The sequence below is a fragment of the Mirounga leonina genome, unplaced genomic scaffold (genome assembly GCF_011800145.1).
Source record: "Mirounga leonina isolate KUSES-001 unplaced genomic scaffold, KU_Mleo_1.0 Mir_151, whole genome shotgun sequence".
NCBI classification, from domain to species: domain Eukaryota; kingdom Metazoa; phylum Chordata; class Mammalia; order Carnivora; family Phocidae; genus Mirounga; species Mirounga leonina.
This window is the reverse complement of record NW_023270377.1, coordinates 49,175,775-49,191,065: the sequence shown is the minus strand read 5'-3', so window position 1 is coordinate 49,191,065 and position 15,291 is coordinate 49,175,775. Positions and strand designations below refer to the sequence as shown.

The following is a 15,291-nucleotide window of genomic DNA, read 5'->3' as shown; positions in this document are numbered from 1 at the left end:
TATATATCATATAAGTTTTGATCAAGCTGAGGATATATATCATATAATATATAATATATATTCAAATATAGGTAGTGAATGTTTTATTAGTGATTTTCAAAAAGAACCTTATTCTTTTAAAATAGTAATTAAAAAATATTAGTCAAGCCTGATATTTAAAGAAAAAAAGTGTTGATATTTTCTATTCCATGAAGGTATGGAGCCTTTGGATGACTGTATCTGTAACATGGGTAAGCTGTTTATTAACTGTCTTCACAAGAAAGTTGAGAGAATTAACAATTGAATGTTAACTTTTCATTTCTTGATTGAAAGGTGTTGCAATTATTATTACAATAAGATTAAGTAAGATTATTGAAGAAATTACAATGATAGCACCTAGCTTAATAGTAGGCACTCAATTGAAAAAAATTAAAGTAGATTTCCATATGATTAGTAGCCTAGGAATGAAAATTCTCACTATATAGTCCATCTCCTTAGAATTGGTTAAGCACTTATTTAGATCTCAAGAAGACTCTTTTTCCTTTTTTAAAGTAAGTACTAACATAACCTACAATTGTTATTATTTACAGATAAAAGAAGCATTCATAAAACTTTTACTTAAGAAGTAAATTACTATTTCAGTAGAGTTAAGAAATGGGGACATCACTAAAATTCAATGTTTTAGTCTTTTCCCATTCAGCAAGGATGAACATTGTGGACCTTGCTCATAAATAATACCCCAAACTGACCAATGCCACAAGTGTATGGCTCCTTGATATTGCAGACTCTTGGTCCAGTTGAGGCTCAACTCCACTCACACCAACCAATGACCTTTTGCAATACTTTGGTCAGAGGAACTTGGAGCAAATTAGGCATCAAGTCATTCTCTTTTGTTATACCAGGCAAAGAAGAAAAATCACATGATCATGTCAATCAATGCAGAAAAAGTATTTGACAAACTTCAACACCGACTCAGCATCCCCCCAGAAAAATAAGAAAAATAGAGAACTTTCTCAACTTAATAAAGAGGAACTACAAAAAATCTATAGCTAACATACTTAATGGTGAAAGTCTGCATGCTTCTTCTTCTTTATTTTTCTTTTAAATTGGGAACAAGGCAAGGATGTGCATTCTCACCACTCTTCATCAATATATTGCTTCAGTTTCTAGCCAGTGCAATAAATCAAGAAAAGGAAATAAAAGGTTTACAGATCAGAAAAGAAGAAATAAGTCTTCATTTTGCAGAGAGTACTGTAGTCTACATAAAAATTTCCAAAGAATCTACAAAAGGACTAGAATAAGTTAAAGTTCAGCAAGGTTGTAGCATACCAGATAAATATCTAAAATTAACTGTATTTCTGCATACTAGCAATGAACACTTGGTCACCAAAATTTAAAAGGCAATACCATTTATAATCACTCAAAAAAAAAAAAAAAAGAGAGAGAAAAGAGGGAGAGAGAGACAGAGAGAAATACTTAGATATAAATGTAACAAAATATGTATAGGACTTTTATTCCCCAAATCTCAGAATGCTGATGAAAGAAATTGAACATCTAAATAAATGGAGAAATATATTGTGTTCATTGATTGGAAGACTCACCATAGTAAAGATGTCAACTTTCCCCAGATTGATATACAGGTTTAATGCAATTTCTACCAAAATCTCAGCAAGAATTTTTATAGATATAAACAAGATTATTCTAAAATGTATATGGAAAGGCAAGGAACAAGAATAGCTACAATTCTGAAAAAGAATAAAGTATGCTTATTATATAGCGATAGCAGTACTTATCATATAGATATAAGACTTACTATACCACTACAGTAATCAAGATTGTGTGGCATTGGCAGAGAGATAGACACAATGATCAATGGAACAAAAAAGAACAGAGAACTCTGGAAATAGACCCACACAAACACACTCAATTGACTTTTGACAAAAGCAATTCAAACAAAGAAAGATAGCCTTTTCAACAAATGGTGCTGGAGCAATTGGATATCTGGATTTCCATAGCTTAAAAAATGAACTTTGATGTAGTCTAATACTTTAAACAAAAGTCAATTCAAAATGGAGCACAAAGTTAAATGTTAAACTATAAAAATTCTAGAAAAGAATAGAAGAGAATCTTTGGGATCTGGTGCTAGGCAAAAAGTTCTTAGACTTGACACCAAACTTAAGATCCATAAAAGGAAACATTTATAAACTGGACTTAATCAAGATTTAAAATTTTACTCTGTGGAAGGCCTTATTAAAAGGTTGAAAAGAGGGCGCCTGGGTGGCTCAGATGGTTAAGTGTCTGCCTTCGGCTCAGGTCATGATCCCAGGGTCCTGGGATCGAGTCCCACATCGGGCTCCCTGCTCCTTGGGAGCCTGCTTCTCCCTCTGCCTCTCTCTCTCTCTCTCTGTCTCTCATGAATAAATAAATAAAATCTTTAAAAAAAAAAAAAAGGTTGAAAAGATAAGCTACAGAGTGGAAGTAAATATTTGGAAACCATATATCCAACAAAAGACTAGTATACAGAATATATAAAGAACTCTCAAGAGTCAATAGTAAAAAATCCATCAAATTAGAAATGGACAGAAGATATGAAGAGACATTTTACTGAAGAGGATATACATATGGTAAATAAGCACATGATAAGATGTTCAACATCATTAGACATCAGGAAGGTGCAAGGTAGAACCACAATGAGATATCACCACATCCTTATTGGAATGGTTAAAATAAAAAATAGTGACGATAAGTTCTGGCAGGGATGTGAAGAAACTGGATCACTTACATGTTGCTGGTGAAACCGTAAAATGGGCCAGCCACTCTGGAAAACAGTGGCAGTTTAGCTTCAAAAAGCTAAACATGCAAATACCACAAGGCCTGGCAACTGTAATCCCGGTCATTTTCCTCAGAGAAAAGACAATGTACATTAACACAAAAACCTGTACATGAATGTTGAGAGCAGCTTTATTTATAATAGCCCAAACTGGGAACAACCTAGATGTTCTTCAGCGACTGAACAGTTAGCCATACCATGGTGGTAGCACATCCATACCATGGAACACTACGAACCAATAAAACGAAAGGAACGGTGACCCTGCAACAACCTGGGTGAACCTCCAGAGAGTTATGCTAAGTGGAAAGCCAATCCTCACATGTTACACACTGTATTATTTCATTTATATAACATTCTCAAAATGATAAAATTATAGAAACAGAGAACAGATTAGTGGTTGGCAGAAAAAAAGAAGTTGGCAGCAGCAGAGGGAAGTGGCTGTCATTATAAAAGGGCAACGTGACAGATCCTCTTGGAACTGGAAATATCTTGTGTCTTGATGTATCAGTGTTCAATATCCTGGTTGTGACATTGTACTATAGTTTGGCAAGATGTTACCTTTGGGGTAAACTGAGTACAGCATATATGGGATCTCTCTGTGTTACTTTTTACAACTTGCTGTGAATCTGCAAGTATTTCAAAATAAAAAATTTCATTAAAAAAACATTAACAAAAAAGCCAAAGTACCTGACTGCCTGGAGTTTATAATCTAGCTCTCTCCCTCTTTTTTTTTTTTTTTTTGAGTGATTATAAATGGTATTGCCTTTTAAATTTTGGTGACAATCTAAACTATTATATAGTTTACAAACTGTATAATAAGCATACTTTATTCTTTTTCAGAAAATAGATATTATTTTAAACATTACAGAAGTGTATAACTCAAAGTGTGGTCTTGTCTAGTTATACAGGAAAGTTTTCCTAACTTTTGAGTGACATTTGAGATCAGTTCTAAAAGATAAGTAGGTGTTAACTGATTGAGGGGGAGTGGATTGTTGGGGATCTTTCAGAACTGAGGGAAGAACACATGTAAAGACCCAGGAAAGGGAAGAAGCACAGCACATTAATGGAAAGAAGGCTCAGTGGCTGGAGCAGTGAACAAGAGATGAGATGGTGTCAGGTGAAGCTGAGCCATTTGGCCAGTCAAGTAGAGGCTTGTAAGCAAGCAGCTTTCGGATTTTGGTCTTTTAGAGCAGTGGAAACACCTGAAAGGTCCTAAGCAGGAGAGCAGCTTGCTCAGAATATTGTTTTTAAAAGGCCACTCTCACTGCATTGTGGAGAATGGATCAGGGAGGAAAGACAAGAGCGGTCAGGAAGCTAAGTTCAGGTATCAGATGATAAAGCCGGGATCTGGTTATAGCAGTAAAAACAGAAATAAGTGGATATACTTGAAAGGTATTTGAAGGCAGAATTCATAGGACCTGACACCGGATTGGTGTTGCAAAAAGGTTGTCAAGACCATTCCCAGGTTTCAGGCTTTTCCAGCTAGATAGCTGGTGGTGTCTTTCTCTGAGATAAATATTCATGTTTTACAGAAAACATCTTGAGTTTGGGTTTTTATATTTGATTTTGGGGTGCCTTTGAAATATCGAAGTGCAGATGTCATAGAGGCAATTGGATATATAAATTTGGACCTCAGAGAATGATCTGGGTTGGTGGTATGAATTGAGAGTTGCTGAGGGAATGGACACAGGTGACATCACACAGGGAAAGAGTTTTGAGTAAGACCAGACCACAAGGGAACACTGGGTGGCTCAGTCGGTTAAGTGTCTGCCTTCCTCTCAGGTCATGATCCTGGGTTCCGGGGTCAGGCCCCGACTTGGGCTCCCTGCTCAGCAGGGAGTCTGCCTCTCCCTCTGCCCCTCCCCCTACTCCTGCTCTCTCTCTTTCTCAAACAAATAAATAAAATCTTAAAAAAAAGGGGGGGGCACCTGGGTGGCTCAGTCATTAAGCGTCTGCCTTTGGTTCAGGTCATGATCCCAGGATCCTGGGATCGAGCCCCACATCGGGCTCCCTGCTCAGCGGGAGGACTGCGTCTCTCTCTCCCACTCCCCCCGCTTGTGTCCCCTCTCTCGCTAAGTCTCTCTCTGTCAAATAAATAAATAAAATCTTAAAAAAAAAAACAAACCAGACCACTAGACTGAAACTTGGGGAACAACAACATTTAAAGGCTGAATAGGGAAGGAAGGAAGGATGAGTCAAGAAAAGAAACTTAGCCATATGATCCAAGAGGTAGGAGGAAAACCAAGAGAGTATAATATGAAAGAAACTAAGGAGAATTTCAAAGAGTATTTAATGTGAAGTAATGCTGTTGAGCTTTATTTAATATGAGGACTGAAAATGTCTTGGATTCAGTTTCATGGAGATCTTTGGTGACCCTGGCAAGAGCTGTTTGGTGGGTTAATGGATAAAGAAGCCAAATTAGTTTATTAAAAGCTTTGTAATATGCTGAATGACAGATAAGAACATTAGGATAAATTTCAGTTACTGAATATATATTTTATATATCCATCATTAGGTGAATAAGTCAATGTATTACATATGAGGTAGTTACTATTATTTCCACTATTCAGATAAAAGAGCTAACTTTTAGAGATTTTAATATCACATACTATTATTTAAAATCAAGATTTACTCCTGTCCTCAACAAAATGCTGCTTTTCTAAATGAAGACACTGTCAAGTAAGAAAAGATTTATTTTTCCATTGATTTTTTTTTTTGCTCACAGTTTTTTACATAAATTGGGGCAAAATGTATGACCCTTAAACATCTTAGAATTTAGGCTTATTGAATAAAAAAAGAATTAATTAGGGAAAATGTCAAACATACACAAAATTGTAGAGAATAGCATAATCAATTATCCATCAGTAATTATCACCCCATGGCTTTTCTTGTTTAAAGGATACCTTTAGCCATTGTGCTCCTTCCCTGCTCCTGCCCTCACCATCCCAAGAGATTATTTCAAGGCAAATCCCAGACAAAGCTCTTTCTAAAATCAATCCTATTTTTTTTTCAAAGCTGTCTATTTTGCTTGCTATAAACTTCCACAGGGCTTTCAAATATCTGATTAAATCTATATGATAGTTCTAATATAAAAGCAAGGAATAAAATTACACCTGAAAGTTATATGAGTTTTTAAAAAATATACCTTATTTTTTAGAGCAGTTTTAAATTCACAGCTAATTTCCCACATGCCCTGTGCCCATGCTGCCCTCCCCACCACTTCTCACCAGAATGGTACATTTGTTATGACTGGTGAACCTACACTGACACATCCTTATCATCTAAAATCCATCGTTTATATTAGGGTTCACTCTTCCTGTTGTATATTCTGTGGTTTGAACAAATTTGTAATGACATGTATCCACTATTATGTATCACACAAGGTAGTTTCACTGCCCTAGAAGTCCTCTGGGTTGCACCTATTCATCCCTCCCTCTCAAAGTTATACAAATTTTGGTGTTACTTTTTCACTTCCAACAGATGCAAGGAACCATTTAATTGATTTAAAAACAACAGGTGAATCAGCTAACTTGATGTTTCCTGACATTTAGCTGCCCCCTTTCTGCCAGTTGTTTACTGTAATGAAATGATAAGACAAAACTCATACATTCCTAAATGTAATAGTTTATTTTTAATTTATAAAGACATGGCTTTGGTGATTATTTATAGAAGTCAGATAATGCAAATAGTAACTAATGGATTTGTATTTTTCTAGACATGTTCCTTACATCTTAAACATCACAAAAGTCTCTTGGAGATCACTTGTCCTTGGGCCCTATGAAGTCATGACTCCTCTGTGTGCTTTATGTGACATCACAGTCTAAGTGACTGGCAGACCATGCTACACAAACTGCCAAAGGCTGAGATGAGGAGAACATGGATAAGATGCTTCCTCTCCTTGCTTTCTTTCTGAAGGTGATAAACTGTCCTATTCTTAAAGTTTTCTTAAAGGTGGATATCTTTTTTTCTCCACTTTACTTTTAAAAAGTTCTTTGTTTTTATTTTTAGAATAGACTGAGCGGGGAGCAGGGAGCTTTTAGGAGAATGAATTTATGCTTATATATAAATACTGGATATTGATAAACATAAGTAGGTACTGAGTATTGAGTATATATGATATATATATCAGTACTGAGTATATATGATATATATATATCACAGCAGTTTGGCTGTGAATATATCAAATATATTGAACATAAATAAATTTTGAGATTTCATATATTTCTGAATTCTAACAAATTTGTTTTGACTTTAGAAGAAAGTTGAAATATACATAATGCCCAGAACTAATTTTCAAGTTGGGCTCTCTGTAGCCCCAAGTACTCTACCCAGGGGTTTCAGGGGTCACGTGGAGGTGTGATAGTCCATAGACAGTTTAGGGCACAAGAGCCTGATGAGTTAATGGGGCCTCATATTCTTCCCATTTTTTTCCAACAAGAGCACTTCTGTTGTATGTAGTATCTGCACCATACTTTGTTTAAAGAAAGGGTTCCCTCATCTAAGTTTGAATATCAGTAGTCTACAAAAATAGCACTTTGATGAAATCTTATGTCATCAGAGGGCAGGCTTCAGGGAACCATGAATCCAGAATAGAACTAGGGAATAGGTGTTCCACTTTATGGGAAATTTTATTTAATATGTTCAGAAAGGAAAGTAGGAAAACAAGTATTGTAATTAAGATAATAATATTCATGTATAGAAGAATATGGTGAACATGAAATATTTTTAAAGATTGTAATTTACCTTTTAAGGTATTGTTTCTATTTTACAGAAAATAAAATCTGGAGATATTCAGTACAAATCCAAGTAATATAGGATTTAAGTGGGCAAGTTGGGCTCTGAATTCAAGTCTGTTTGACCTTAAATTCTGCTTTAACATGTTAGGATTTTAATTTTGGGTTTCTAAGAGACTAAAAGAAAAAGGGACAAATGCAATGGGGCTGGTTTTAGGGGTAAGATGAGTTTGTTTTTGAGGTTTTATATGGTGGTAGATTGTTCAGCAAGCATCTAGAAAAGTAGCATTTGGCCTTAGAGAGTGGTAGGGCATTAACTGCACAGATGAGAAGAGAGGGGGTACCAAGTTTTGACTAACAATAATATGTCCAGGTTAGAATGAAATGGAATCAGGTACGGAAAAGTTTGGAAAAGAGGAGAAAGTTGTAAGGAGAAATAGAAAATGTAGCATCACCAAAATAGGAAAATACATTTGTATTGAGGAAAAGATTGTCAAAGCTGTTAAATACTGCAGATGTCAAAGAGGCAGGCCTTGACTCGGCAATTAGGAGAAAGAGTTGGCGTCAGTGGTTTCAAAAGAGGATTTACACAGGGGCCAGTATGTAAAGAATTAAAAAACGAGATGGAGATGTTAGGGAAAGAGATCATCTACTAAAGTCTATAGACCCTTCTTTTGAGCTCTTGAAAAAAAGAGAAGAATGTGAGTGAAATTAGTGCATGGTATCTAGAAGAAGGAACAAGGTCTAGAGAAGGTTTTTTGATAGGGCAAACTGGGCATCTTTATAACTTGATAAGAAAGAGCAAGTTGAAAGGGTAGAAGATTGAAATGCAAGTGAAGAAAGGAAAATGACTTTCTTTCTTAAAAAAAAAAAAGTTGCTTTTTTTTTTTTTAAAGATTTTGTTTATTTGAGACAGAGAGAACAAGTGGTGGGGAGAGGCAGAGGGAGAGAGAGAGAGAAGCAGACTCCCTGCTGAGCCTGATGCAGGGCTCTTTCCCAGGACCCAGAGATCATGACCTGAGCTGAAGGCAGACGCTTAACCGACTGGGCCACCCAGGTGCCCCCCAAATTGGAAGAACAATAACAATAGTAAATAGCACCTATAATCAACAACTAAAAAGTTATAAAGAATAAGTTAAAGGCCCTTCTTAAGCACTCCATTCTACAAACCCCTCTCCCACTCCATCTTCCCTGTTAACAGTTTGGCACAAATGTTTTTCAACTTCTTCCTTTATTTAAATAAGCATCCCCCCCACCCCTTTGCATATGTATCCAAATATTCTTTTAAAGAAATAAGATAAAATGCCATATATATTTTTCAAATTGCTTCTTTCAGTATATCAATCATGAAGATTTTTCTAGGTCAATATACACACTCATCAAATATATCTCATGCTTTTTAACAGGTGTATAATGTTCTTTTGTTTGGCTACATCACAATTTATATAGAAATTCCTTCATTTATGAACCCTTCTTGGTACCTTCATTCTATTTTTTTTTAAAGATTTTATTTATCTGAGAGAGAGGGAGAGTGAGAGGGAGAAGCAGACTCCCTGCTGAGCAGAGAGCCCGATGTGGGACTTGATCCCAGGAGTCTGGGATCATGACCTGAGCCGAAGGCAGACGCTTAACCGACTGAGCCACCCAGGCGCCCGGTACCTTCATTCTAAAAAGGAGTTTGGTGGGTGTGTTGGGCTGAATGATAGCCCCGGAAGGCATCTTCACTCTAATCTCTGGAACCTATGAATGTTACCTGACATGGCAAAAGGTGCTTTGCAGATATGACTATTGACTTACTCAGTACAACTGGATATTGAAGTGAGAAGATTATCCTGGATTATCTCAGTGGGCCCTAAATATAATCACAAATGTCCTTATCAGAGGAAGAGACAGGGAGAGTTTACGACAGAAGAAGTGCATGTGATGCCAGAAGCAGAGAGAAGCAGTGTCAGGAAGATAGAAGATATGCTATACTACTGGCTTTGAAGGAGATATGATGCTATAGAAGAAGATGCTATACCACTGGAAAGAAGGAGCTATGAGTCCAAGGAAATAGATTTTCCCCTGAATCCTCCAGAAGAAACCAGTCTTGCTGACACCTTGATATTGGCCCCATAAGACTCATTTCAAATTTCTGGCCTCAGAACTATAAAAGATAAATTTTTGTTGGTTTAGACGCCAAATTTGTCCTAATGTAGTATGACCTCATCTGAACTTGGTTACATCTACAAAGACCTTATTTCCAAATAAGGTCACATATATAGGTACTGGAAGTTAGACCTTGAACATACCTTTTTGAGGACACAATTCAACCCCCACGCCTGTTAAAAAAAAATAAATTGGTTTTAAGTTTGGTTTCTGGGAACTTTCCAGAAATTAAGTAATGCTGGAATTGTTATTGCCTCACTCAATTACAACATTCTTGCTGGATTTGGGATTTCAGGAAATCCCAGAGGAAAGAGGGAGGGAGGATGGGTGGATATTTAGAGTATAATGAATTTGTTATGGAGCAGAGAGCATGTCAAAATATATACACGCAGCGTATCATTTTCATAAAGTTAGTGAGCAAAACTAAACATATTTTTGCACATAAAGATATAGAATGTGAGTGTGTGTAACCTATATTTGAAGACCCTCTAAAGAAAAGCAGCAAAGTGGGGGGAGGATGGAAAGAGCACACAGTGTTCTCCAGTGTGTTGGGTTCACGTGTGTTCATTACTATCATACATCGTTTAAAATCTTTTCTATGTAACAAAAAGGCATATGCATTATGCTTAATGTTAATGTTAAATTATGCCTCTATAATAAGGTGTTTTTTAAAATGGCATAGAGACGGTAGGAAGCACACTTTGAGAATGGGACTCATACTCTAAGCCCGAAATCAGTATTGGAAAACGGCACCAACTGCTTCATTATGGTAATTTTTCCAGGTGTCCCTTGGAAAAGCTGAAAGATGACAGGGTACTGGGTAAACTCAACGCTAATTATAAAACCGTGAGTAAAAGAACTTGTGCTTCCAGGAAACTCAAGCACCAGCAACTCAGGAGGCGCACAGCGTCCCCAGAACCATCATCGTTCTACCGTGGTTCCTCACATTCCCCGCTAAACGCTTGTTGGAAATGCAGACTGTGCAAAGACTTTCGCCCGTTTCCAAAATGACGGCTGCAGCGCCCACAGCACACGTACAGCGCAAGTCCGGAAGTTACGCAACCTCATACGGCAGCGCGCCCTTGCCCGTGGGGAGAGTTTCCGCCATTTTTGAAAATCGGGAAGGTCCGGGGCAAAGTGTAGTTGGTGCTGCGATGGCAGCCTTTGCTGTGGAACCGCAGGCGCCCACGTTGGGTGAGTGAAAAACTGCCTTTTCTCTCTGGCGCTGCGATCCACGCCGTAGGCCTGGGAGCAAGCAAGAGTGAAAGCCAGTAGTCATCAGGCTCTTTGCTAGTTTCGGTCGCGGGGACAAGCCCCTGGTTCACCCCCAAGTTTCTAGTTGTCCCCTTGCTCAGGGCGTCGCCACCCTGCAGCCAGCAAGGCGGCTCCGGGAAGCTGCGGGCTCTGGGTAGGGTGTGGAAATGACTGTCGAGGGGTTACTACGCCGTTTTGTTCCCCCCACACGGGGGCTGCGCTCGACCTGCCCATACCTGAGACCCTCCCGGGGCTGGGGACGCAATGCTGGGTTCCCAGATTCGCAGAGGCTTTGGTGGGAAGGAACTGACCGGCGTACACGTGGGTGGGCGGTGCCCTGGAATGTGGTTACAGTTTACGGTTCTTTGGTCACCGGGGCTTTTAGTTCCTGTTTGATTCTTTCCCTCTCCTGGGCCTTGTAAAAGGAATCTGTTATTAATAGAAACTTGAATCGTGTGACATTTAACCCGTTGATGATAGCTATGGAGATATTGGCATTAATAGGAGGCCAGCAGTTCGTACCATTTTCCCGCCTTTATCTTGGGGAAGTGACTTTGTAGGAGGTCTTTTCTACTAATCTGTCACGTAATGAATTTTTTAAAAAATTTCCATTGTTTAACGGAGAGCCTTGCTGAAAATGTTGTCGTTGAAAAAGAAAAGTGAACAGGATGTCGATTTCCTTTTTTTTTTTCCCTGACTTTTGGCACTTGTGAGAACCGTCAAAATTTTTAGAGCAGAAAATTGCTATCACAGAGACGCATTTGAAAATTAAGCTACAACATTCGGAGCTTGGAAAAGAGAGCAAGCGCGATATGTGTTGTAGAATGAGTTTTTTGGGTGTTTTTAGATTTGAAGGGTGTTTACTGCTTGCCATGCTTTGTGCAAAATGTTTCTTTTGAGACTAGGGTAAACTTGAATTGTTTTAGTATTAGTCATAAAAAACTAAATGCATAATGTCAGTGCAGACATTTAAACTCAGCTACCTTTAAACTTATGTACAGATGTTGGTCTAGGTATTTATGTTTTGTGTTATTTTAGAGAGCAGGAGACCATTCATTTCCAGTTCCAAAGTGTTCTATTCAACAAAACATTTTGGTAGTCATACTATTTCTTGGGGCTGCAAATGTGAATAAACTTGTCCCTGTTCATTGTCTGGTTAGAAAGCCGACATTTGCTGATATTAATTGTTCAAGTCCACATATTGCAGGTATTGCAGGTGAAGAATAAATAATTTTCCCAGCACCTAATGTTATATTAAAATTAAGGGTTACTTGAGCAAACAGTGCTAGCTGTGTAAGACCTAGGACTTACCATTTTATGTGTACAAACCATGAAATGGAATTTAAGACTTGCAGGATCCACTGTGATAGCTCTCCCAAGTGAAATTTAGACTGAGGGCTGGTTAGTAACAGGTGGATTAAGACCCCTTTGTGCCCTCACTCTGGTGCTTTCTAGTGTATCATAGTATATATCAGAACTTTTCTTGACTTAATTCTTCTTACAATTGCCATATATGTGTTTTTCTTTTGGGGGATGGGAGAATGAGGTAGTTGGTGGTACCTAAAACTTTGTACTTACTGCTATAGGTTTCTAAAGATCTGTTCAGAATATCCCATTGTTTAGACTTTGGTCTGTATGTTCTTTGGAAATATGTAATGGTAACATAGTAACATAGCACTTTAAAATAATTACAATGTAGTTACAGTTCTTCACAACTTATTTCAGTATTTGCTTTATTTTTTCCTGAATTACTTTGCCTTTTTCCTCTTTTATACACTTGCATTGGCATTGTTAATATCTAGGTCTACTGTAATGAGGAAGGGTAAATAATTGACTGCATTTGGATAGCAAGAAACAAATTTTTGAGGCTGCTTAAAAGTCAAGGAATAGTTAACCATTATAAATAATACATCAAATGTTTGACCTTTCTGAGTTCCATGAATCACATTCAGGCTTGTCACCTAGTTGAAAACTTAAGTTTTCATAAGCAGAAATTGCAAACTCTGCATTTACATTTTAGTCACTTAGTTGTTTTTTTTTTAAGATTTTATTTATTTATTTGACAGAGAGAGAGACAGCGAGAGCAGGAACACAAGCAGGGGGAGTGGGAGAGGGAGAAGCAGGCTTCCTGCCGAGCAGGGAGCCCGATGTGGGACTCGATCCCAGGACTAATGTTTGCTGAGCACTTACTGTATATTAGGTACTGGGTCAAGTGCTATATTTGCTATAATTCTAAGCAAAGCTCTGTGACTGAGTGTTACGTTTATGCCCTTTTTTGCCGAGAGACTTGAACCCAGGTCTCTGACTCCAGGGCCCATGTTTTCCTTACCATGCTATTTTGCTCTGAAATTAGAGTAGGTTATAGACTCCTTATCTTCATAGTGGGAATAATAATACCTACCCTGTAAATTGTGAAAATTAATTTTGAATTGATGATTGTGAAATATCAGCTCTCTTTAAATTGGTTTTATGTTGGGGAGACTTTTGTTCATTATTCCTAACTTTAAAATTTAAAGAATGATCCAAAAAATAAACTTTCCAAATTTATCAGTGTTTCTTAGTTGGGATGCTAGTCATTACTATTATTTTATATGTGCTCTAATGTGTGCATGATTTTACTTTTATTACACAAATGATTTACAGTTTTTTTTTTGTGGGAAAGAAAAAAAATGGGACATATAGCAAGCTAAACCCATTGTGTTTGATTTGCTCAGACTTTCTGTAAGTAACTAGTGCGCCCTGCCCTTGTTTTTGCTTGTTGCATAGTAGAAGCTGACCCAGAAGTTATTCTGTGTGTAGTAAGAATTTTTTTAAGGTAATGCAAAATTTTTCCATTTAAAAATAAATGTTGATTCTTAAACCTGTGAAATAATGTAAACAAGAACAACTGGCAGATTAATATTGTTAATAAAAATACTTCTACATTTTTATAGAAATTTTTATTGGCTTTTAAAATAATAAATTCAACTGTGCTTCTGTAATATTTAAGTTTTGATTACATTCTCAAAATTATTTATGCTAGATTCTTGCATCTTTTTGTTAGATATTGTAACTTTGAGGTCCTTCGTTTTATTTTTTGCTTCATTTAGGATCTGAACCAATGATGCTAGGTTCACCAACATCTCCAAAGCCAGGGGTTAATGCCCAGTTCTTACCTGGATTTTTAATGGGGGATTTGCCAGCTCCAGTAACTCCACAACCTCGATCAATCAGTGGCCCTTCAGTAGGAGTAATGGAAATGAGATCACCTTTACTTGCAGGTAGGTAAATTGCTTAAAATAATTTCATAGTACTATTAATACATGTATTAGAATTTTAAAAAGAGTAATGATACAACATTCACCCTTATCAACACATTTATTAATTAAAAAATTAAGCAATGCCTCTATTTTTAATTTTTAGATTCTTGGAATAGAGGTATAAGTAGTATAAGCTACTGTTAATTCCAGGAACCACTCATTAAAACTGTGTGTACTACATCTCATCCAATTTAAGATGCCCTTGATTGTAAAACTCACTATTATTTAAAGTACCACTAAGGAAGAAAAGCACTAAATGTGATACAATGCCAAGATACCATTTTTTGTAAATTATCCATATCAAAGATGTTAAAGTGTGGAGGGCTGGGGAAGAAATATGGTCATTTAACTTCAACTGAATAATTTAATGCATTTAAATAATTTATCTTAAATATGATAATAGCAGATATTTACTCAAAATAACTATAATTTTTTTTTTTTAAGATTTTATTTATTTATTTGAGAGAGAGAGAATGAGAGACAGAGAGCATGAGAGGGAGGAGGGTCAGAGGGAGAAGCAGACTCCCCGCCGAGCAGGGAGCCCGATGCGGGACTCGATCCCGGGACTCCAGGATCATGACCTGAGCTGAAGGCAGTCGCTTAACCAACTGAGCCACCCAGGCGCCCCTATAATTTGTTTTTTTATTGAAGTATAATCAACATACAATGCTATATTAGTTTCAGTGTATAACATATTGACTTGAAAATTTTATATATTAGTGCTCACCATTAGTGTAGTCACCGTCTGTCATCATACAACGTTATTACAATATTATTGACTATATTCCCTATGCTGTACTTTTCATCTCTGTGGCTTGCTTATTTTATAACTGGAAACTTGTTCCTCTTAATCCCCTTTATTTTGCCCATCCTCTCACTCACCTCCCCTCTGGCAACCACCAGTTTGTTCTCTGTATTCAAGAGTCTGGTTTGTTTTATTTGTTTGGTTGTTTTTTTAGATTCCACGTATATGTGAAATCATGGTATTTGTCTTTCTCTGTCTGACTTACTTCACTTAGCATAGTACCCTCTAGGACCTTGATAGATG

The 15,291-nt window shown here is 37.1% G+C and overlaps 1 protein-coding gene across 2 annotated transcripts in view; it reads left to right on the top strand.

The window, feature by feature from the left end:
- The first annotated feature begins 10,574 nt into the window (after positions 1–10,574).
- Positions 10,575–15,291, top strand: part of NUP35 (nucleoporin 35) — a 40,896-nt gene continuing 36,179 nt past the window's right edge. The window contains exons 1-2 of one of the 2 annotated variants that reach the window (XR_004679652.1): positions 10,575–10,884; positions 14,034–14,204. Coding sequence is in view for 1 of the 2 variants with exons in the window: in XM_035007581.1 (XP_034863472.1) it covers positions 10,662–10,884; positions 14,034–14,204 (394 nt within the window). In the remaining variant the exon portion in view is untranslated. The remainder of the gene's footprint in view (positions 10,885–14,033; positions 14,205–15,291) is intronic. The other variant, XM_035007581.1, reaches the window with a different exon arrangement.